Below are 22,647 nucleotides of genomic sequence, written 5' to 3'. Positions count from 1 at the left end.
ATGTCTTGCAAGTCTGTTTGGGTTCATTTTTCTTTCTTTTCCTTTTTTAAAAATGTTTATCTTTTAAATTTTTATTATTTTTTTGTTGATTTCAGAGAGGGAGAGGGAGAGGGAGAAACATCAATGATGAGAGAGAATCACTGATTGGCTGCCTTCTGCATACCCCTCCCTGGGGATCGAGCCGGTAACCCAAAAGCATGTGCCTTGACTGGAATCAAACCTGGGACCTTTCAGTCTGCAGGCCAATGCTCTATCCATTGAGACAAACTAGGGCTGGGTTCATTTTTCTTCGCATAATCCAAGGAATCATAAATCATGCCAAAGCATGTTGTCTTGAAGCCACCTCAAAAAGGGTTCTGAATTCAAGCACAAAGATGACAGCTGGTGTGATCATACATTTGGGTTAGTTTTTCCCAAATTTCTCTTAGGTACCATTGCCCCCACAGGGTAAAGGCTGCCAGTGACCATTTGTTTCCACTGAAATAGTTTGCTGGTAATGAACTTCCTGGTCCAGATAGTTACCGTGTCGTTCATGGTGAAAGCCGATCGACAAGCAGCCAGGGAGAAAAAGCCAAAGCAAAACTTTCTTCAGTTATTTCATATGAAGCTTTTACTGGAGACGGGGGTTGGAGGTCAGAAGGGAGTGGCAAGAAATATTCAAAGTGATGAATAGCAAGGACCTACAAGCAAGATTGTTCTACCCAGTAAAGCTCTCATTTTTTAAAAATATATATGCAGCCGAAACCGGTTTGGCTCAGTGGATAGAGAGTTGGCCTGCGGACTGAAAGGTCCCAGGTTCGATTCCGGTCAAGGGCATATATCTCGGTTGCGGGCACATCCCCAGTGGGGAGTGTGCAGGAGGCAGCTGGTCGATGTTTCTCTCTCATCGATGTTTCTAACTCTCTATCTCTCTCCTTTCCTCTCTGTAAAAACTCAATAAAATATATTTAAAAATATATATATATATATATATGCAGACAGTCCTCAGGTTATGTCGGACTCTTCGTGGCTACATTGCCATCTCCCATTTATTTATATAAAAAGAAAAGTTCTGCTATTTCGACATATGTACATATGTGCTTTGTTTTTTTATTATTTATTTACCATAAGTAAAGGTCAGAAATTGTTTTCTTTTTTTTATTGCTTAAAATATTACAAAGAGTAGTACATTTGTCTCTTTTTTTCCCCTTGACCTTTCCCCGTCCTCCCCTACCCGCCAGTGTCTTATGTTCATTGGTTATGCTTATATGCATGCATATAAGTCCTTCGGTTGATCTCTTACCCACCCCCCCCAACCCTCCCCGGCCTTCCTGCTGTAGTTTGACAGTCTGTTCGATGCTGCTCTGCCTCTGTATCTATTTTTGTTCATCAGTTTATAATGGTCTTTATTATGCATAGATGAGTGAGATCATGTGGTATTTTTCTTTCATTGACTGGCTTATTTCACTTAGCATAATGCTCCCCAGTTCCATCCATGCTGTTGCAAATGGTAAGAATTCCTTCTTTTTTACAGCAGCATAGTATTCCATTGTGTAGATGTACCACAGTTTTCTAATCCATTCATCCATTGATGGGCACTTAGGCTGTTTCCAAATCTTAGCTATGGTAAATTGTGCTGCTATGAACATAGGGCTGCATATATCCTTTCTGATTGATGTTTCTGGTTTCTTGGGATATATTCCTAGAAGTGGGATCACTGGGTCAAATGGGAGTTCCATTTTTAACTTTTTGAGGAAACTCCATACTGTCTTCCATAGTGGCTGCACCAGTCTGCATTCCCACAAGCAGTGCACGAGTGTTCCTCTTTCTCCACATCCTCTCCAGCACTTGTCGTTTGTTGATTTGTTGATGATAGCCATTCTGACAGGTGTGAGATGGTACTTCATTGTTGTTTTGATTTGCATCTCTCAGATGATTAGTGACTTGGAGCATGTTTTCATATGTCTCTTGGCTTTCTGAATGTCCTTTTTTTAAAAAAATATATTTTATTCATTTTTTATAGAGAAGAAGGGAGAGGGATAGAGAGTTAGAAACATCAATGAGAGAGAAACATCGATTAGCTACCTCCTGCACGCCCCCCACTGGGGATGTGCCCGCAACCAAGGTACATGCCCTTGACCGGAATCGAACCTGGGACCCTTGAGTCCGCAGGCTGACGCTCTATCCATTGAGCCAAACCAGTTTGGCTGAATGTCCTCTTTTAAAAAGTTTCTATTTAGGTCCTTTGCCCATTTTTTGATTGGATTGTTTATCTTCCTTTTGTTAAGTTGTATGAGTTCCCTATAAATGTTGGAGATTAAACCCTTATCGGTGATAACATTGGCAAATATGTTCTCCCATGCAGTGGGCTCTCTTGTTGTTTTGTTGATGGTTTCTTTTGCTGTGCAGAAGCTTTTTATTTTGATGTAGTCTCATTTGTTTATTTTCTCTTTAGTTTCCAATGCCCTAGGACAGTGATGGCAAACCTATGACACGCGTGTCAGAGGTGACACATGAACTCATTTTTTTGGTTGATTTTTCTTTGTTAAATGGCATTTAAATATATAAAATAAATATCAAAAATATGTCTTTGTTTTACTATGGTTGCAAATATCAAAAAATTTCTATATGTGACATGGCACCAGAGTTAAGTTAGGGTTTTTCAAAATGCTGACACGCAGAGCTCAAAAGGTTCGCCATCACTGCCCTAGGAGATGTATCGGTGAAGATATTGCTTCGGCATATGTCTGAGATTTTGTTGCCTTTGGATTCCTCTAGTATTTTTATGGTTTCCCATCTTACATTTAATTCCTTTATCCATTTTGAGTTTATTTTTGTGTATGGTGTGAGTTGGTGGTCTAGTTTCATTTTTTTGCATGTATCTGTCCAATTTTCCCAGCACCATTTATTAATTTTTTTTTTTACTGTTTCACTTCATTACTGCTATGTATGTGCTCCATGTGAGTTATGTAGGTGCTTATGTAGGTAGGCTCCGACTTAGGGCGAAATCGCATTACGTTGGGCCATAGGAACGGATCTCCGACGTAACCCGAGGACCTACTGTATTTTTATTGATTTCAGAGAGGAAGGGAGAGGGAGAGAGAGATAGAAATATCCATAATAAGAGAGAATCATGTATTGGCCACCTCTTGCACTCCCCTTACTGGGGATCAAGCCCGCAACCTGGGCATGTGCCCTGACTGGGAATCAAGCCAGTGACTTTATTATGCCCAGATTTCAGGATCCCCAAAAGACCACACCAGGGAGCCAGCCGAGTCCGATGCAAAAGCAGAGAGTCTTTATTTGAACTAGTTCGGCTCCCCGACCACACTCACTGACCCAACGGTAAGCCAAGTGGCAGAGAGAGGGCTAGCCTGGTGGGAAGAAGTTTTATAGGGGGGTGGAGTAAGGGGAGGAGAGGTGACCGTGGGCCCTGCCGATTGGCCAGGCGCAAGTCGGGTCCCGCCACACAGGATGTGGTCATATCCATGGCGTGCACCTCCCTTGACCATCACTGGCTAGTTCAAAGAAATCCTGGGCGTGGCTAGCAGAGGCCTGGGCTTCCGAAAAGAAGCCCTGCCGAGCACATGGCTGCTAGGGTAAGATGGAGGGCGTAGCCCTCACCCTTTCATTCCCCCCTTTGTCTTGGAACTTCCGGCTCAATCATGAGACGGACTGCATTTCTATTTCACTGTTGCTAGAGGCCCGTACTGGGGCACACAGAACTATAACAAATGGTCCCGTGGGAGGGAAAGAAACCACTTTAGTTCTAACAACTTCTATTGAAATAGGATTTTTCTTTTTAAAATTCCTCCATGGTTATGAAAAAGCCAAATCAAGATTAATTTATCTACTGTTCTGATGTTTGCATAAGCACAACAAGAATGGTAACTGACTACCTTTGCTGGAATCTCATGGTTGAATTTTTTTTTTTTAAATATATTTTATTGATTTTTTACAGAGAGGAAGGGAGAGAGATAGAGAGAGTTAGAAACATCGATGAGAGAGAAACATCGATCAGCTGCCTCCTGCACATCTCCTATTGGGGATGTGCCTGCAACCCAGGTACATGCCCCTGACCGGAATCGAACCTGGGACCCTTCAGTCCGCAGGCCGACGCTCTATCCACTGAGCCAAACCGGCTTCGGCATCATGGTTGAATCTTAATGTGCCCCGTAGGGCCAGGAAGCCAAGCCATCCAGCTGCCATCAGGCCTGCCTGCAGTATCTGCTGAGTTAGGTGAATCCCTCACCTGTAGCAACTCCACCTGAGCCCACTCTTTAGGCTTTAAGGCCCATCTCAGTAGCCTTTCAACTTCTTGGTTCATAGGTCGATGCTCAACCACTAATCCATGCTGGCCGGGCAAAGCTCTCATTTTGAATTGACGGTCAGATAAAGAACTTCACAGACAAGAAAAAGCTAAAGGAGTTCATAACCACCAAGCCAGTATTACATGAAACGTTGAAGCATATTCTTGAAGAAGAAGAAAATATAAGCAATAAAATGGCAACAAATACATATCTATCAATAATTGAATCTAAAAATGAAAATAAACGAACAAAAAAATCTAACAAACAAAATAAACTTGTGAATAAAATAGAATCAGAGGCATGGAGCCCAGCCAGCAGGCTCAGTGGTTGACCTATGAACCAGAAGGTCATGGTTTGATTCTCAGTCAGGGCACAGGCCAGGGTTGGGGGCTTGATCCCTAGGGGGAAATGCAGGAGGCAGCCAAACAATGATTCTCTCTCATTATTGATCTCTCTCTCTCTCTCTCTCTCTCCCTTCCTCTCTGAAATAATAAAAAATAAGGAATATATATCAGAGGCATGGAAGCATAGAACATACTGATGAATCTCAGGGGGAAGGAGGGAGGGAGGTGGGAAGGGATTAACCAAAGATCTTACCTATGGATACAGACAGTCGGGTGTAAAGGCCTAGGGCAGGGTGGGAACTGGGTGGAGGAAGGCAAGGGGGGTGGGGGTGGGGGGGAGGGAGGGACATCAGTAATAATCTCAACAATAAAGATTTTTTAAAAATAAAAATAAATTATCCCAGCGGTGCCTCCAAAAAAAAAAATAAAATAAATAAAAATAAATTAAAAATAAACTGCACACGCACAAAAAAGCTAGAAAAATTCCAGGACAAGCGGAATGGGAAACAGGCAGAGAGCTGAAGAGCAGTTTGCAGCCACCTGGTAACGCCCATCTTCCCAAACCAAGGACACTCCAGAGTAAGTGGTTTGCACTTCTCCCCAGCCAGAGGGTAAATAGCTTCAACCACGGACAGCAGAAATCCGATTAGTGCCACTTGCCAGCCACACCCAGGGACAGACAAATTAAAAACAAACACAAAACACTGTTTAGTTAGAAACAGAGAAGTCCACCATAGAAGTTAGAAGAGATGCCCTTATAGACGTGTGCATCTGTCTCTGCCTGTCTATGTATTCTTAGTGTGTGCAGCTTGCCTAGGCTCATCATGCAGACCAACCAGGTTTTGAAGACTTAGTATGAAAAAATAGTATAAAATCTCTCACTGATTTTTCCTTTTTAAAATGATGCTCTTAAATTTAAAAGTGCACAAGTGAATCTTGCTACTCTGGATAGCTCTCTTGAGACATCACTTAAAATGTTTTTATAAGTGTAGTTTTCATTTTAGTTGCCACACAGAAAAAGCCAGAGCTTTTCTCAGTAGTGTTACCTGTCAAAATATGCAAATAAATCAAAAATATATATATTTGGCAAGTTAGGGCTCAAATCTCCTTTGCATAAACGAGTCAAGCAAAAACAAAAACAAGTTTCTTAAAAAAAAAAAAAAAGTTTCTTCAGATTCTTTTGCAGATCTGTCAGGAAGCCCCTGTACTGATCCTCTCCCCCCCCTTCCCCTCCCCCTTCCCCTCTCCCCTCCCCCTCCCCCTCTCCTTTGTGTTTAGAGCTGTACCCTACAGCCCCGGGCCCTTGGGAAAGGCAATGCGGTGAAAATGCTTCGACAGCCTTTTGGGGGGAAAGGAGTGTGCTCCTGGGGGGCTTCCTGCCATTCTGGTTCAGACCCAGTCCGTGACCCGTGTGTCCCTTTTCCCGCTGCTCCAAGCAGGTGTTCTCTCTGCACAGCCCAGTTACCTGCCCAGCATTTACTTTCCTAATTCTGTTTACCGTGGCAACCTCTCACAGACACAAAACCCGCGTGCCCGCCCGCCCAGGGGCACTTCCTGTCCTGGGCGCTGACGGAGGAAGTCAGAGAGCAGTAGTGCTGGCGTGCAGCTGTGCACTTTGAAGGAAGCACGAAAGAGAAAGGAACATTGATTCGTGGCGACTGTGGTTTAAAGAAGGGGCTCCATGGAAAGTCACCTCGCAGGGTGATCTGATCATAAATGCCTGCCTGAGTCATGCCCCAGACAGACAACTTTAGTAGAAGATGTACCTTTGCCTTAAGCAAGCCCTGTCCATGTGTCTGTGCCTCTATCAGCGGTTCTCAACCTGTGGGTCGCGACCCCTTTGGGGTAGACCGACCCTTGCACAGGGGTCGCCTAAGACCATCGGAAAACACATATACAATTACATATTGTTTTTGTGATGAATCACTATGCCTTAATTCTGTTCAATTTGAAACAATGAAATTGGGGTCACCACAACATGAGGAACTGTATTAAAGGGGCGAGGCATTAGGGAGGTTGAGAACCACTGGCTATGTTAATACACCTTTGAAAAAAGCCGTGACCACCCTCGAGAGAGCATGTAACCTTGTTAACTATCCTGTAATCCAATCCTGGCCTTGCTTTCTCCCCCCTCCATGTAATCTTACTTACATTCCCTCCTTAATTTCAAGTGCATGAAAGAAACTGCAAAACTCTATTTTTTCAGAACATTTGGGATCTTGCTCCCTGGCATATGTCATCAGTTTGATTCGAATAAACTCATAAAAATTCTCGACAGGTTTGGACGTTTCTTATGTTGACAGAGTCAAGCTTGGATACCTCCCAGCCCGTCATACACACCAGGCCGAGGGGCCAACAACACAGAACTTTCTAGTGGATATTCCAGCGCCCTTGCTTCATGCCACAGAATTGTAGACGTGAGAAACTCGCACCCCTGTGGAGACTTACAAGAATTTATTTGAGCCAAACTGATGACACTGCCGGGAGGCAAGATATCAGAATGCTCCATGAACAACAGCCCACTTTTGTTAAGAAGATACTTTGGGGGCAGCAACCGTTTGTGGAAAGTTCAGATGTTCTGGCCAGCACAGCAGCCCAAGCCTTCAGTCTTTCAGGACCAGCTCTCGTGAAGGTCGTAATATCTGTTTAACAGATTCTTAGTATCATTAAAGGGATCTACGTAATAAATCTGACTAAGTCACAGAGTCAAGCAGGTTTTCTCATAGCCCAGCCCAACAAAGATGATCAAGAGAGAGGCCTGGCACTCAGGAGGGTTCTGGCTGGGCACACATCAGGGGGCTGTAGGCAGGATGTAGATGAGATTGTCTAGAGCCAGTTTTAACCTGGAATCCTTGCTAGGGGTCAGAGGATCACAATTTGGAGAGGAAACCATTATAGTAGTCTCACCTTTTCCATGCTTTAAAAAAAAGGAATTTTATTGATTTCAGAGAGGGAGTAAGAGATAGATACATCAATGATGAGAGATAATCATTGATTGGCTGCCTCCTGCATGCCTCCTACTGGGGACCCGAGCCTGCAACCCTGGCATGTGCCCTTGACCGGAATCGAACCCAGTCTGCAGGCTGATGCTCTATCCACTGAGCCACACCAGCCAGGGCTGGGCTGGACCTTTCTTATCTTTCTCTCCAGGAATGCCTCAGGCTTGGTACAATTTACATAGTGCTCAAGTGATGTTTGTGGAAGCACAGGGCTAAGAGTAGGAACTCTGAGCCACGCTGCCTGGGTTGGGAACCTGGCTTTGCCACTTTGTGTGCAGAAAGCCCAGGGCACAGCTTTTTTTTGACATTTCTGTGCCTATTTGCTCATCTGTAAAGTATAATCCTCACATTAACCTTTTGTTGTGAGGAATAAGATTAAATAAGTTATACTCAAAGCACTCAGAAGAGTGCCTGACACTTGGTAAGATTTATCAAAGTGTTACCCTATTATAAATGTTATATATTTAATACTAGGGGCCCAGTGCACAAATTCGTACACCTTGAAAAGAACTGTGGGCTGCGAGGCTGCAGTGGGTACAGGGGCGGGTCTTGGCCCATCCTCTGCCCCCCTGCCTGGTCCCTCCTGCCAAGGCTCCCTGTCCTGGGTCTGCGGGCAGCCCCTCTCCTGCTGCCACAGTGCCAGCCTCACTCTCACCCACTGACGGCCCGGGGCTGGTGCCAGCAGTGGGTGGGCAGGGCTGGTGCCGTTAGCGGATGTGAGTGGTAGCTGCTGCCCCAATCGCCCCCCAGGAGCCGGGGGAGATGGAAAAGCCCTCAGGGGCAATTGGGGCTGGCAGCCACCACTCACACCCGCTGACGGTGCCAAACGATTGGGACCAGGGCCAGGCACCAGCAGCAGGTGCAAGCGGCGGCTCCAGCACCGGCAGTTGGGTGTGAGCAGTGACTCCGGCACTGGGAGTAGGTGCAAGCGGTGGCTGTTGGTTGTGATCGCCCCTCAGGAGCAGGGGGAGGTGGAGAAGCCCTGAGGGATTATTGAGGCCAGCAGCCGCAGCCGCTCGCACCCTCTGATGATGGCGTCGAGCGATCAGGGCCGGCACCAGGTGCAAATGGGGCTGGCGCCAGCAGCAGGTGTGAGCACCAGGCGAGACTGCAGCGTGGGGGGGCGGGGGGGGGGCGGCAAAGAATTTTCAGTAACCACGAGGCTTGCCCCGATGACAGCAACCAGCGCCCCGCCTTGGTCTAGCGCCCCCACTCGCTTGCTCCACCATCCCGCCGCAGCCAACACCCACCATGTTACGAGCTCTGCTGCTGGCTACCAACGCCTGCCATGTTCCGCACGCACCCCCGGTGGTCAGTGCATGTCTTAGCGACCGTTTGTTCGGCTGTTTGGTCTATTTGCATATTAGCCTTTTATTATATAGGATATAAATATTTCATTATTAAATGTTAGCTTTGTTATTAAATTGCCTCATTTATTTATTGTACACCAGTGCATCCTCAGGTTCCAGAACAGTGCCTGGAACACTGTAGATACTTAATAAATATTTGTAGAATGAATGAATGAGTGGTGGATTTCCTTTTCCCTTACTCCAGAGTCACACTGCCCTCCCAGTGTGGGTGGGTGACAGGGTGTTCAAAGGCCATCAGGGCCTCAATCAGGGGGTTAGTAGAAGTTTGTGGGCAGGCCTAGGGAATACCTCTCAATTTTTCTCCAGGAATACCTAAAAAGGAACTTCTGAAACCCAGGTCAAAGGTAAGTTGGGCCCTAGCTGGTTTAGCTCAGTGGATAGAGCATCAGCCTGTGGATTAAAAGGTCCCAGGTTTGTTTCCAGTCAAGGGCACATGCCAGGGTTGTAGGATCAGTCCCCAGTAGGGGACATGCAGGAGGCAGCCAACCAATGATTTTCTCTCATCATTGATGTTTCTATCCCTCTCTCCCTCTCCCTTCCTCTCTGAAATCAATAAAAAAATATATATTTTTAAAAAAGGTAAGTTGGGGAGGAAAATCTGCATGTGTACCAGGAACAATTTCCTTTGTCTTGTTTTATTTGATACATTCAAGTTTCCTTCTCTAGGCTAGGCTGATTAGAGTGCAAGTTGCAAGTTAATTTGAATTTCACTTTTTGTTCTCGGTCTCACAGGGAGTCAAAAGCTTCAGAACACTGCAAGTATCCCAGGAATCAACAAAAGGAGTGTTTCTCAGCCACATAGACCTGGTTCCAATGAGGCCCTCGGAGCCTTAGCTGCACTTGGACTCTGAGTCTCACTTTTCTTACCTATAAAATGGAGATACTCTTACTTTCTTCACAAGATTGTGATGGAAAATAATTGTGCATTTGAAACCACTTAAGCCCTATACAAGTGTCAGTTATTGTGGATCTTCCCATTGGTTCCTTGGTGGGGCTTCAGGGAAGTACACAGAGACCCCTACTCTAACCTCTGTGCAAGGGTCCCAAGGCTAGTCGGGGGCAAAGCTGTGGCGGTTTGGGTGGGCGATCAGAGCTGGACCAGACTAGGATCCAGGGGTCGTGGCTAAATCCTATGCTTTCTTGCAGGTCAAAAAATTATGATCAGCCTGGCCGGTGCGGACCTATGAACCACGAGGTCGCCGTTAGATTCCTGGTCGGGGCACAAGCCCGGGCGGCGGGCTCGATCCCCAGCGTGGGGCGTGCAGGAGGCAGCCTACCAACGATTCTCTCTCATCATCTCATCATTGATGTTTCTATCTCCCTCTCCCTTCCTCTCTGAAATCAATTTAAAAAATAATATATATATACATATATAAGACGGTGAAGTGAAAACCGAGAGGCAGGGAGAGGGTCGGAGTGTGCTGTCCGGGGAGCAAGGGGCGCAGGAGCTCGCCTTCCTGAGTGAAAGTGGGGCCCAGCGAACCGCGCCAGCCGAAGGAATTTCGGTTCCGCCCCGACTCTCAGTCGGCGGAAGCCCTGGCCCCTCGCCCCGCCCCCAGGGAATTAGACTCTACCATTATGCCTCTCAGGGGTGAAGGTAATCGTGGGCTATCCTCCAGAGCGAATCGGAGCTCTTTGTTAGAAAAAACATGATCATATATAGTATTTGAAGACTCGTATGTTCTTAGTTAATGTGCTTCACTTCTGCCTGCTCGGCCCTCCATGCTGTCTGAAGAGCGCGAGGAGTCCGGCCACACCCCCCTTGGCTTTCCGCACTTGGTACGGTCCCCCGCGGTACGTGGGCGGGCGGCGTACATAAACCTCGACGCAGGCGGCGGGGCGCTCAGTCCTCGCGGCGTCGGCGCTCGGTGGTGTGGGAGTCTTGTGGCGTGTCGGCCTGACTGCGCGTGCGCCGACATGGCCTCAAACGGTATGTAAGAGCGCGAGGCGGCGGCGGCGCGCCGACCCGGGCTCCTTCCCTCCCAGCGGGGCTTTTGTCTTTCGGTGGGACCGGGGCGGTGATCGCGTGTAGGGTCTGGTACCTCCGTGGCGGGAAGCAGCATCGAAGGGTGGAGGGGGAAGCCGAGGTCGCCATCTTGTTTCTCTGCTCCGATGCCTGGCGCGGGGCGGGCGGTCTCCCATTCGCAGTCCTGTTCCCTGAGGTGAGGGTTGGGAGGCACGATTCTTGGTGAGGTGAAATGTGAGGTACGGATGGAAACGCTCGGCTCCTGGCGCCCCTGTCCCCCGCTTCCCGGCCCTGCGCGCGGGCCGCTTTGTCGCAGTGCTGCATCCGGGCACTCGGTGCGCGCACGCGCCCTGCCGGCCCCTCCCCCTCATTTCGCGGCGCGAAGCCCCCTCCCGCCTCTTTTTGGCCCTTTTTGTCGCGAGACCCTCTCTCGGCTAAAGACTGCGCGGCGGTGCCGGTCCCGCTTGGACCTCGGTCCCCCACCCTCCACGGGTCCCTCGGGGAGGGGCGGGACCACCCCGTTCCCTCTTGGGTTGCCACGCGGCGCGGGGCCGAAGCTCGGGCTCCCGGGCCGCGTGCCGGCTTAACGGTTGGCAAGTGGCGGTGGTTCCTGAGGGTCGTCCTCCGGCCTTGGGACCCGGCCTGAGCGTGTTCCCGCCCGGATTTCCTCTCTGAGGTGGGGACGCCGAGGAGCGGCCGCCCCAGGCCACACCCTCTCCGGGTCCCTTTGCCCTCTTCCTGCGGGGGCAGCGTGCACTGTGCGGAGGAGCGGGGCTGATCCGGCTGGGGCGCCCTCGTGGTGGCGTTTTAAAAGCGCTTTCACTACTTTTGGTTCTCGCATCCCCCCTCAGCTCCGGGGAAGGCAGGGGGTGAGAGAGCGGGCCCAGTGGAGTTGTCTCCCGAGGCGAGCCCTTGGGTGATGGTCTCTGTCCTGTGGGGTCAGGTCTCCTGGTCCCTGGCTTTGAATGAACAGTCCACTCCGCAGTCTTCAGGTTGTGCAAAGGGTGGTGGCCCCTTTGGGGACGTGCTGGTTCTTTAGTTTTGTTCTTTGGTTGAGAGCGGCCACATCCGACCACGCTGCCTCCTGCTTGCAGCTGTAATTGAAACCCTGCCTCTCGCATCGCCCAGACCTCAGCTTGACTCCTGGTGACACCTCCCTCCTGGGGTGGGCGTGAGAAGGAGGTGGGTGTAGGTTTGTGCGGTTCAGCTCTTGGTATTTCCATCCAGAAAGGTCTCTGTAGAAATTTGCCTTTTATTGGGTTCTGCTTTCTTAGGGATGGCTGCAAGTGAGGTAATTGTGTTTCTCTTTTGCAGACTATACCCAGCAAGCCACCCAAAGGTGAGTATCATTTCTGGGCGTCCCGAGTTTGCAGAGGGCGGGAGTTGCTATGTTTTCCTGATTGCTGGTTTTTCCCCCTTTTCCCCTCTCCAGCTATGGGGCCTACCCCACCCAGCCTGGGCAAGGCTATTCCCAGCAGAGCAGCCAGCCCTATGGACAGCAGAGTTACGGTGGCTACAGCCAGTCTGGGGACACCTCAGGCTATGGCCAGAGCACCTATGGTTCTTACGGACAGACCCAGAACAGTGAGTCCTCTTCCTGCTCCTTCTCAATGTTGCTTTTCTTAACCCCGAGCAGTGCTGAAATATTGAAACTGTCCCATGTTTCTTTTCCCTTATCTAACCCTTAAAACTCTTTGGAGTCTGAGTCCTTTCAAACAAAAATGCTCATCGGTTTGTAATTGTTTCCTTTTATTTTATTTTTTTACTTTCTGTTTGTGCTGCGCTTTTCCCTATTTCCCTCAGCATGAAAGTGAAATGTGTGTGTGTGTGTGGGGGGGAAGTACTCACTAAAGGGGAGAAAGTTTTAGGCTTTTGATACTTATAGGGAGAAAATGATTTACCTGAAGATGTTTGAAATTAGACTATTAAATGTCACACGCTACAGTGAGAGGTGAAATTTTCCCTGAAGTATAAATAATATGGGTTGTCCTACTTGTAGTGCAAACCCATGATCAGGTTGAAATGATGTGAGTAGGGATATCAGGCTGTGGTTGGTGGTGGTCCTGGAGACTGGCTTTGGGATTGGAACTCTGAAGTTGGTAGAAGTTGGAACATTAGCCTTAGGGTAGAGGAGAAGGGTACCTTTTTTTGACTATGATTTGCACAATTTCTAAGTAGCTTCTAAGAGGCTGACTTTTAAAATATGGTAGCATTAGGTAATATGTAAGGTTTTTTCCCATCATTCTTTTCCTTTTCTTTTTCCTCTTAGCTTTTGTGACTTCCTTTCTCTTTTCCTTGTAGCAGGCTATGGCACCCAGTCAGCTCCCCAGGGTTATGGCTCAACCGGTGGCTATGGTGGTGGCCAGAGTTCTCAGTCATCTTATGGGCAGCAGTCCTACCCCGGCTATGGCCAGCAGCCTGCTCCTAGCAGCACATCGGGAAGGTAAGGAGTTGTGGAGAGGGGTGAATTGAGGAATGATGTGACCCCCAATAGGAGCAATTATGAGGAGTAATGGAGAGTGTCTTTGTTGGATTTAGAGAATGGGGATGTACCAAAAGTGAAAGGAAGTAATGGACATGTTGGCATATAATTCTGTCTTTTTCCTTTTCCTTAGTTACGGTAGCAGTTCTCAGAGCAGCAACTATGGGCAGCCCCCGAGTGGGGGCTATGGTCAGCAGTCTGGCTATGGTGGACAGCAGCCTAGCTATGGACAGCAGCAAAGTTCCTATAATCCTCCTCAGGGCTATGGACAGCAGAACCAGTACAACAGTAGCAGTGGAGGTGGCGGAGGGGGTGGAGGAGGTGAGTGAGAAGGTGTCTTCAGTTTTGTCTCATATCTGTTTTCTATAAAGATGGATATTCTGCCTGGCCCTTGCCCTAAAAGGGTTCTTAAAAGTCTTGATTTCTTATTCCTTGACTGTCTTGTCATTTTTTTTTTAAATATGTTTTTATTGATTTCAGAGGAAGAGGGAGAGAGAGAAACATCAATGAGAGAATCACTGATTGGCTGCTTCCTCACACCCCCAACTGGGGATTAATCCCGCAACCTGGGCATGTGCCCTGACCTGGAATTGAACTGTGACCTCCTGGTTCATAGGTTGACACTCAACCACTGAGCTACACTGGCCGGGCTGTCTTTATTTCTAGTCACTATTCCCTGGTTGGTAGAACTGTTTTATGTCATTTCACAGTGTGTTTTTTCATCCTCTTAAGGTATCTTTTTTTTTTTCCTGACAGGTAGCTATGGCCAAGATCAGTCCTCCATGAGTGGTGGCAGCGGCGGTTATGGCAATCAGGACCAAAGTGGTGGTGGTGGCGGTGGCTACGGGGGAGGCCAGCAGGACCGTGGGGGACGAGGCCGGGGCGGTGGCGGTGGTTACAACCGCAGCAGTGGTGGCTATGAACCCAGAGGTCGTGGAGGCGGCCGTGGAGGCAGAGGCGGCATGGGGTAGGTGTCTTGTGAGCCAGGGAGTAACATCACTGGCGGGGGATGTGGGGTTGCATGAATTCAGTACTTTAGAGCATGGTTAGTCTTATTACAGGGATTTGTCATGGCTTTGATGGGGGGGCATAGACTTTATTCCTCCATCACATTTTATTTTTGTGAGAGCTTGGGAGCCTGAACCCACACCTTTGAGTATTGACACATTTCCAAAGGAAAAGGAAAAGGAAAAATAATGGGTGTGTATGGATTGGAGTCATTGATATCCTAGGCAGGAAACATGGAAGTAAAGGCTTCTTTCTCTGCAAGGGAAACCGATGATCCCACTCCTAGTAATAGGGAAACTTGTTACTTGTGTTCCCATGTGTCCTTTAAGGGAGTTGTTAACGGTGAATCTGACTTCAGCTTCCAGGATTTGACTACTCTTCCCATATTCTGTAGTCATTTGAATCCATGAGCTTTATTGGCAGTAATTTGACTGACAGTGATGATTTTGTTTCTGACTTGCTTTGTGGGGTTATTGAAGTGTGCAGGCCATTTGGACAAAACACACTGGACAGTTGTATCCTACATATTTGCTTCACTGTCCCCTCCCCCTGGTTACCTGTCCAACTGGACCTTCCCTTCCCGCTGTAGTTGATTTGAAGTGAAACCTTCGATTTGATGTTAAAGCATGCGTCAAATCTGTTGGTAAATAGAAGGACCATACTCTTGTCTCCCTTGAAAAGGGGAGGATTGTCATCAGTGTTACTCCTTTTTTGGGGGGGTGGGGGGGGAGGTTTTAAAAGTGAAAATTTATATATGGTAAGTATTCAGAGGGTGGGTGGGGGCAATCTCAAAAACTGTACAGAAATGAGGAAAACTCTATTGTGTGCGTGTGTTTAATGCAAAACTTTAAAAAGAAAAAACAACTGTTATGTGACTGTTAACTTGCTCTGCATTTTATGTGCCACAGGTATGAAAGGTGACAATGCAAAATACTCCGCTCTTCTCGCAGTGTAGAAGGGGTGACCCCGGTGGTTGGGGGAAATAAAAAACGGCTCAGTAGTTAGGATAGGGTTTAGTTAGCTAAGTTTGTCTCGCTTTAAGGGGAAATTGCCTTTGGTTTTGACTTTTTATGGAATGGGGTTGGGTCTGCTTGCTGCTTTCAAAGCAAAAACCACAAAAATGTGTTCAGGGCTACCCCAGCCTGGTGTGAAATGTCTTCTGGGTAAATTGGGGGTAGGGTTTTTAAACCAACTACTGGGTTGTCAACCACTTGCTTGCAACAAGAGGAAAAAACATCTGCTACGTCGGAAGACCAACCAAGGAAAATGGGTCATTTTTTTTCCAGAGGAAATAGTTATAACCTTTTAAAGCAAAATTCTTAAAAAACTGTGTCTAAGAAATTTGCACACGTGTGTGTGACATGATCAAAGGTCAGACAAGGGGTGGTCAGGAAGGGGCATGTATTTTAGTAGCCACTTGTATCTTTTTCCCAAAACACATACCCTTGTTTGGGGAATATTAAAACAAAAAAAAAAACACAAAAAACGCCCGTTTGTAGCCGTTGGAAGCTTCATGTCCTTTCTTCTAACTTGTCTTCTCCAGCGGAAGTGATCGTGGTGGCTTCAATAAATTTGGTGGTAAGTGAACAGAGTTTCCAAAATTCCCAACTCCCAGCAATGCTTTGTCTGATTGTTCATTTGCCAGATGTCTTAGCGTGTTTTAAGTGTCAAAGGTTTTGAAGTGTCCAGAACCACCTCCAGAAAGGGGTGGGGTAGAATGCCACCTGCTGCCAGATGTGTGCTAACGAGGCAGGCAGGGGTAAGACTCAGCAGTCGACTTGCACCAAATTGGTTTGACTCAGGTCAGTAGGTGTTTAATGAGTGTTGCCACACCTGGTACTTAGTGACCACGGCATTATGAAAAACTGGAGAGTGTGCTGGAACACCAACAAACTTGGCTCTAGGGTCCTTTTTGATCAGTGTGTTTAGGGTGTATGTATGTATGTATGTATGTATACGTGTGTGTATGTGTAAAAGTGTAACAATCTCTAAGTGTTTTAATTCTGGAAGAGGGATGTGAAATACTGCCCTGAGAATGGTGAAGTTGGTATATGCAGTATTTATATAACAAATACTGAATGGTGTCAGTTCAGTTCTACATATATGTATTTAAACAACTCTGATGGGCAAATAGAAACTAGCTGTGGAAAGGAAGGTGTGGACCACAAGAAAGGTTGGGAGCATGTGTGGCTCATGGGAAATAACCAGGTCTTAAACAGCACAAACTGAATTCATGAAAAATGGCAAATTTGAGAAGTCTGCCAGTAAGCTGGAACTTTTCTGGTTTGGTTCACAAAAGGTTTCTTGATTTGTCTCACCATTTAAAACCAAAGGCCCGGGTTCATGATTTTGGTGTCATTGAATGTGGGTACAGTGTGTGTATATGGTGAATTCAGAGAAACTTTGATCAAAGATGGTCTCTGGAAAAAAATAGGCTGCATTATGGAAATAAAGCTATTATATATGTTTTTAATTTTTTAAATTTTCATACGTGGTTTTGGGGAAACAACATGGTTTTAAGAATGGTTTCTAAAGAAAAAACTAAAAATTGTTCCACAAGGAATAAGTGTCTTTGGTGTTAAAAAGTATGGAGAAACTGGATGGATGCATATCACATTGCTGGTGGTGAGCCCATTTCTCTCTGGGGTGAGAGAATAGGGCCAAGTTATGAGTTGGTTTGTTAACTTAAATGAGTTTCCCTTTTGGCCCCCCACCTCCCCCCAATCTGTGCTGAGGACATTTCCCAGCCTGAGCTGGGGGAGGCAGCATTTTCTGAAGTGCGGAGTTGTCCCTGGAGGGACTCAAGTTACATACAGATCTTAAGGGGCCTGTGTCTTCTTCCCCAGCCATGCCTTGGATTTTCTCTGGGGTTTGGAGTGAGACTGTGAGCACTTAAACTGATATTTTGCAAGATTTTGGATTTGTTTTTTAAGTTTTTTCTTTGTCAGTCTCTACCTGTTGACTAACCGCTCCTCTTTCCTTGTTTTTTCTTTCCCCCCCATGTTACTTAAGGCCCTCGGGACCAAGGATCTCGTCATGACTCCGGTGAGTCCACAGGTGGCTAAAATGGTATCGGGACCTTTTCTGGATGTTATTTGAGAGAGAGCAGGGGTAGAGAAGGAAAACGGAGGGGAAGGGAGGGACTTTCGGTGTAGCTATAGTGATTTATAAATAAAGGTATCAGAAATAACATACAGTTTACTCCCCCAGCAATTTAGTAGGTCTGGGAGGAGCCCAGTAGCTAGTCTTGCATTTCTAACTAGTCTTAAGAGTGCTGATACATCTGTATGGTCCATGCACCTGAACTGCTGGTTTAAAGTATAGGTTTTTAAGATGTGAATCATGACCAAATTAGTGAACACAAAAGACTCATATAGGGAAGCATTTAGTGTATCTTTGTTTTGATGATGCTTGTACTGGATTTTAGTGTAAAATGGGTTTTTTACCTTGGGATCTTCAATTAGAGTTTTACAAACATTGGTGCACTTAATTGTGTGATCTTGGGCAGTTAACTCAAGCCCTGGTTTCTGTAATGGTTATTAGCATATTTGAAAGGATAGTAGTAGAACTAATTTTAAATTTGTGAAATGGGTACCATATAGGCACTCAAATAATAAAAAAAAGAAACGTATTTTTTTTTGTCTGATGTAAACCAAATTGTATTGTTTAAGAATTTTTTCCTTTGAAATATCAGATATTAGGTGAAGAGTCACTGACTCACTTTACCATTGCTTGTTTTCTAATTCATGTTTTCTCCTGCATTACACAAACAGAACAGGATAATTCAGACAACAACACTATCTTCGTACAAGGCCTGGGCGAGAATGTTACAATCGAGTCTGTGGCTGATTATTTCAAGCAGATTGGTATTATTAAGGTACTTGTGGATCAGGATGGTGCTTTCTATCTGTTTCAGACTTTTGGATTTCACATATTAGTAAAAATAAATGTCTTAATGGTTATAAACTTAATTTGATGAGGAAGGAGCATTTGCTGTTGATATTTTATAAAAGGAATAACACAGACAGTTGATAAAAGGACTATTGTAGACTTTTGAATTTGTAAGCTACAAATTTAACTAGAGGCCCTGTGTACAAATTCATGCACCAGTGGGGTCCCTCAGCCTGGCCTGTGGGATTGGGCCGAAACCAGCTCTCCAACATCCCCTGAGGGGTCCCAGATTGCGAGAGAGCACAGGCCAGACCGAGGGACCCCACCGGTGCACGATTGGGGATGGGGAGAGACTGGGGATGGGGAGAGACACCGGTTGGCCAGCGGGGGAGGGACCGAGGGAGGGCTCCAGGGCGTGTCCAACAGGTCTCCCTCAGTCCGGATCAGCTGGACCCCAGCAGCAAGCTAACCAGAGCGTCTGCCCCCTGGTGGTCAGTGCACGTCATAGCAAGCAGTTGAGCAGCCTTAGCATATCTTTAGCATATTATGCTTTGGATGAATGGAAGACTGGACACCTGGCATATTAAGCTTTTATTATATTGGATATGATTTGAGAGACAGTGGGAGCCATTGATTTTCACTCAAGTTACATGTGAGATGGAAACTAGTAACTGGGAAGAGGAGCTGAAGTATGGTTACAATGAACCTCAGGTTCTAGAGGAGGAAGTTAGAAGGTTGGTAGAACTATAATGTCCTGTAAGCCTGATGTTATCTCATGTTGCCTTTTTCAGACAAATAAGAAAACAGGACAGCCCATGATTAATCTGTACACAGACAGGGAAACGGGCAAGCTGAAGGGAGAGGCAACAGTATCATTTGATGATCCACCTTCTGCTAAAGCAGCTATTGACTGGTTTGACGGTATGTATGAGGAGGCTGGTGTCAGTGGGGAGATCGGGCAAGCAAGCCTTGGGAAACGGACTACATTTTGAGTCAACATTTGCTCTATCTGCGACTTCAAGTAGTCTTTATTTTTGCTTATATCTCTTTAGATTATAAGCCTTTTCAGGAAGGCAGAGTCTTACCTTGTTGATTGTATCTAGTGTTCTTTTCCAAGCATGTCAAATGAGGCATCCGGCCCACTGGCCATGAGTTTGACATGCTTGTTTTAGACTTGGGTCTTAATAAAAAGTCCCCCCCCCCCCTTTTTTGGAAAATGTTTTTATTGATTATGGAGAGGACGGGAGAGTGATAGGGAGAGAAAATCATTGATCGGCTGCTTCCTGCACACCCTGTATTGGGGATCAAGCCCGCAACCCGGCATGTGCACTGTCCGGGGAATCGAACCGTGACCTGGTTTGTTGGTTCGAAGCTCAACCACTTAGCCACACCGATCAGGCAAAAGCCTCCTTTTTATACCTTCTTTATTTCTTTAGGTAAAGAATTCTCTGGGAATCCTATCAAGGTTTCATTTGCGACTCGGCGTGCAGATTTCAATCGAGGTGGTGGCAATGGTCGTGGAGGCCGAGGGCGAGGAGGTGAGTTATTTCCTGATATTAGTGTAAAGAGGTGATGGGAAGAGGGGGCGAGCATTGTGAGGGCTTGCATAGAAAAGGTTAGATTAACTAAACATAGAAGGGGGCCAGAGCCATATTTGGATCTACACTAGGACCCATGGGCCGTGGAGGCTATGGAGGTGGTGGCAGTGGTGGCGGTGGCCGAGGAGGATTCCCAAGTGGAGGTGGTGGCGGTGGAGGACAGCAGCGAGCTGGGGACTGGAAGTGTCCTAATCCGTGAGTGAAACTTTTTTCTGTCTTACATGTGTGCCCTTTGATGTTATGGTAGAGTTGTGTGTTTTCCAAACTAGTAAAGTCAGGGCTACAGTGATAGGGACAGACGGCCAAGAGCTTACCTCCTAGGTAAGGTAACTGTAGTGGGAAAGGTATTGGACTGGGTTCACTAATTTGCAGTTTTTGTTCCTGTGTCTGAGAAGCAAGCCTTTTACCTTTTTTGAGGCCTCAGGGTTCAATTTTCTTTCTGTAAAGTCACTGGAATCTGAGTCTATTTCTAATTTTATGTCTTGCCCTACTCTCTACCCCTACAAATTAATTGTTCCTTTTCCTCAGTACATGCGAGAACATGAACTTCTCTTGGAGGAATGAATGCAACCAGTGTAAGGCCCCTAAACCAGATGGCCCAGGAGGGGGACCAGGAGGCTCTCATATGGGTAAGGAAACGGCAGAGCTGGTAACAAGAATTTGGGACCAAAAAGCCCTTAATTTTTTGGGGGGTGGGGGTGGGCTAGAAGGGAAAAAAGGGAGGCGTATGTAATACTTTTGACAATGAAAATTTAATTTTTAAAAAAGCCCTTAATTTTAATACATTGTTTGTGGGTAGTTTTTATTGCGCGCTAACAGGTGGCGCGGGCCATTTTTGCTAATTTTTTGCGCAAATGGCAACGTTCAGTAAAATTACGATAACTTTATGTATTTATACGATACCCGCATTCTACCACTAGTCTATAAAAAACGTATTAATATGTGTCCCGCGCTCTACTACACTGGTAGAACGTATAAATACGTAAAACGTGTAAACACGTTTCCTGCATACAATGTGTTAAGCAGGGAAGTTAGGGGGGATTTTGGGATACGATATATCATATTTCTTTTGTCCTAGGGGGTAGCTATGGAGATGATCGTCGTGGAGGCAGAGGAGGCTATGATCGGGGCGGCTACCGAGGCCGAGGCGGGGACCGTGGGGGCTTCCGAGGGGGCCGGGGTGGTGGGGACAGAGGTGGCTTTGGCCCTGGCAAGATGGACTCCAGGTAAGACTAAATTGAAATAAAACTAATTGAACAGGTCATGGGATTGAAAGGTTTTTTTTTTTTTTTTAAATATATTTTTATTGATTTCAGAGCAGAAGGGGGAGAGAGAAACATCATTGATCGGCTGCCTCCTACACGCCCCCAACTGGGGATTGAGCCTGTAACACAGGCATGTGCCCTTGACTGGAATCAAACCTGGGACCCTTCAGTCCGCAGGCATATGCTCTAGCCTAGCCGTGGGCAAACTACGGCCTGCGGGCCGGATGCGGCCCGTTTGAAATGAATAAAACTAAAAAAAAAAAAAAAAGACCGTACCTTTTTATGTAATGATGTTTACTTTGAATTTATATTAGTTCACACAAACCTCCATCCATGCTTTTGTTCCGGCCCTCTGGTTCAGTTTAAGAACCCATTGTGGCCCTCGAGTCAAAAAGTTTGCCCACCCCTGCTCTAGCCACTGAGCCAAACAAGCTATAGCGGGTTTGCAAGGTTTTGTTGAGAAAGTTGTTCCGTTTTGAGGGTGAGATTGTTAAACAGATTGTAACCATAGTAGGGAAGGAAGGAGGGGGTGAAAATTATCTCTGGAAACTAATCTGTATACTCAGTACTTAGAGAGATGAGACATTTCTTGGGCTAGGATTTTGGGTGGGATGAGAGGTTGGTAACTCAGACTTTAATGGATACTCTTTCTTGCAGGGGTGACCACAGACAGGATCGCAGGGAGAGGCCATATTAGCCTGCCTCCTGAAGTTCTGGAACAGCTTTTCTTCTATACCCAAGTGTGACCCTTGTTGTTTTGTAACTTTCCAACTCCTGACCCACCCATGGGTTTTTTGTGTCGGACTATGTAATTGTAACCATATATCTGGTTCCCATTAAAAACCATTTTAGTTAAATTTTCTTCCTCTACCCTCTCTTCTGAGGATTGATGTCCAGGTCAGGAATGTGGGGTGTTTCCCTCTTTCAGATAATCCTGCCCAGTGGGAACTGGAATAAAGTGTTTGATACTTGGTCCTGGGGAGAAAACGTTAAGTGGTCTCCGTAAAAGTAGAGATTAAACTCATCACAAAGTCAGGTGTCTGAATGGGGTAAATGAACACGTGATGTCATGAGTGTTGTCCCAAACATGCCCAACTCTGTGAACAACTTTTAGCACATTTATTTACATGCTGGTCTTAGTGAATTTACTATTTACAGTAACCTTACGCTCTTTTTTTTTTTTTAAATATATTTTATTGATTTTTCACAGAGAGGAAGGGAGAGAGAGTTAGAAACATCGATGAGAGAGAAACATCAATCAGCCGCCTCCTGCACATCTCCCACTGGGGATGTGCCCGCAACCCAGGCACATATGCCCTTGACCGGAATCGAACCCGGGACCTTTCAGCCCGCAGGCCGACGCTCCATCCACCGAGCCAAACCGGCCTCGGCACAACCTTACCCTCTTTAAAGACTCTTGGCTCTTTTTACACTT

At 46.5% G+C, this 22,647-nt stretch overlaps 1 protein-coding gene across 5 annotated transcripts; it reads left to right on the top strand.

Moving 5' to 3' along the window:
• The first annotated feature begins 10,904 nt into the window (after positions 1-10,904).
• FUS (FUS RNA binding protein) lies at positions 10,905-22,185 on the top strand. 5 transcript variants are annotated; one of them, XM_059692171.1, is made up of 15 exons: positions 10,905-10,932; positions 12,283-12,307; positions 12,401-12,552; positions 13,273-13,411; positions 13,584-13,775; positions 14,211-14,417; positions 16,002-16,036; positions 17,471-17,503; positions 18,232-18,335; positions 19,141-19,270; positions 19,786-19,887; positions 20,019-20,142; positions 20,476-20,576; positions 21,026-21,173; positions 21,870-22,185. In XM_059692171.1, the coding sequence occupies exons 1-15, from the start codon at positions 10,920-10,922 to the stop codon at positions 21,907-21,909; spliced, it is 1,545 nt and encodes a 514-aa protein (XP_059548154.1). In that variant the 5' UTR covers positions 10,905-10,919; the 3' UTR covers positions 21,910-22,185. The 5 variants fall into 5 exon arrangements, with proteins under 5 accessions (XP_059548154.1, XP_059548152.1, XP_059548153.1 ...); XM_059692169.1 differs by having other exon boundaries at positions 13,270-13,411; positions 13,584-13,771; positions 14,207-14,417; XM_059692170.1 differs by having other exon boundaries at positions 13,270-13,411.
• The last annotated feature ends 462 nt before the right edge of the window (positions 22,186-22,647 follow it).

The sequence above is a fragment of the Myotis daubentonii genome, chromosome 4 (genome assembly GCF_963259705.1).
Source record: "Myotis daubentonii chromosome 4, mMyoDau2.1, whole genome shotgun sequence".
NCBI lineage: Eukaryota > Metazoa > Chordata > Mammalia > Chiroptera > Vespertilionidae > Myotis > Myotis daubentonii.
The sequence above is the reverse complement of the archived record's forward strand: the minus strand, read 5'-3'. Positions and strand labels throughout refer to the sequence as shown.

What these genes read in the sequence shown, in the direction of transcription:
- FUS (XM_059692169.1), top strand. An exon ending in AGCAGATTGGTATTATTAAG is followed by an intron (nt 18,336 to 19,140) that starts GTACTTGTGGAT and finishes TGCCTTTTTCAG; the next exon opens with ACAAATAAGAAAACAGGACA. An exon ending in AGCTATTGACTGGTTTGACG is followed by an intron (nt 19,271 to 19,785) that starts GTATGTATGAGG and finishes TTATTTCTTTAG; the next exon opens with GTAAAGAATTCTCTGGGAAT.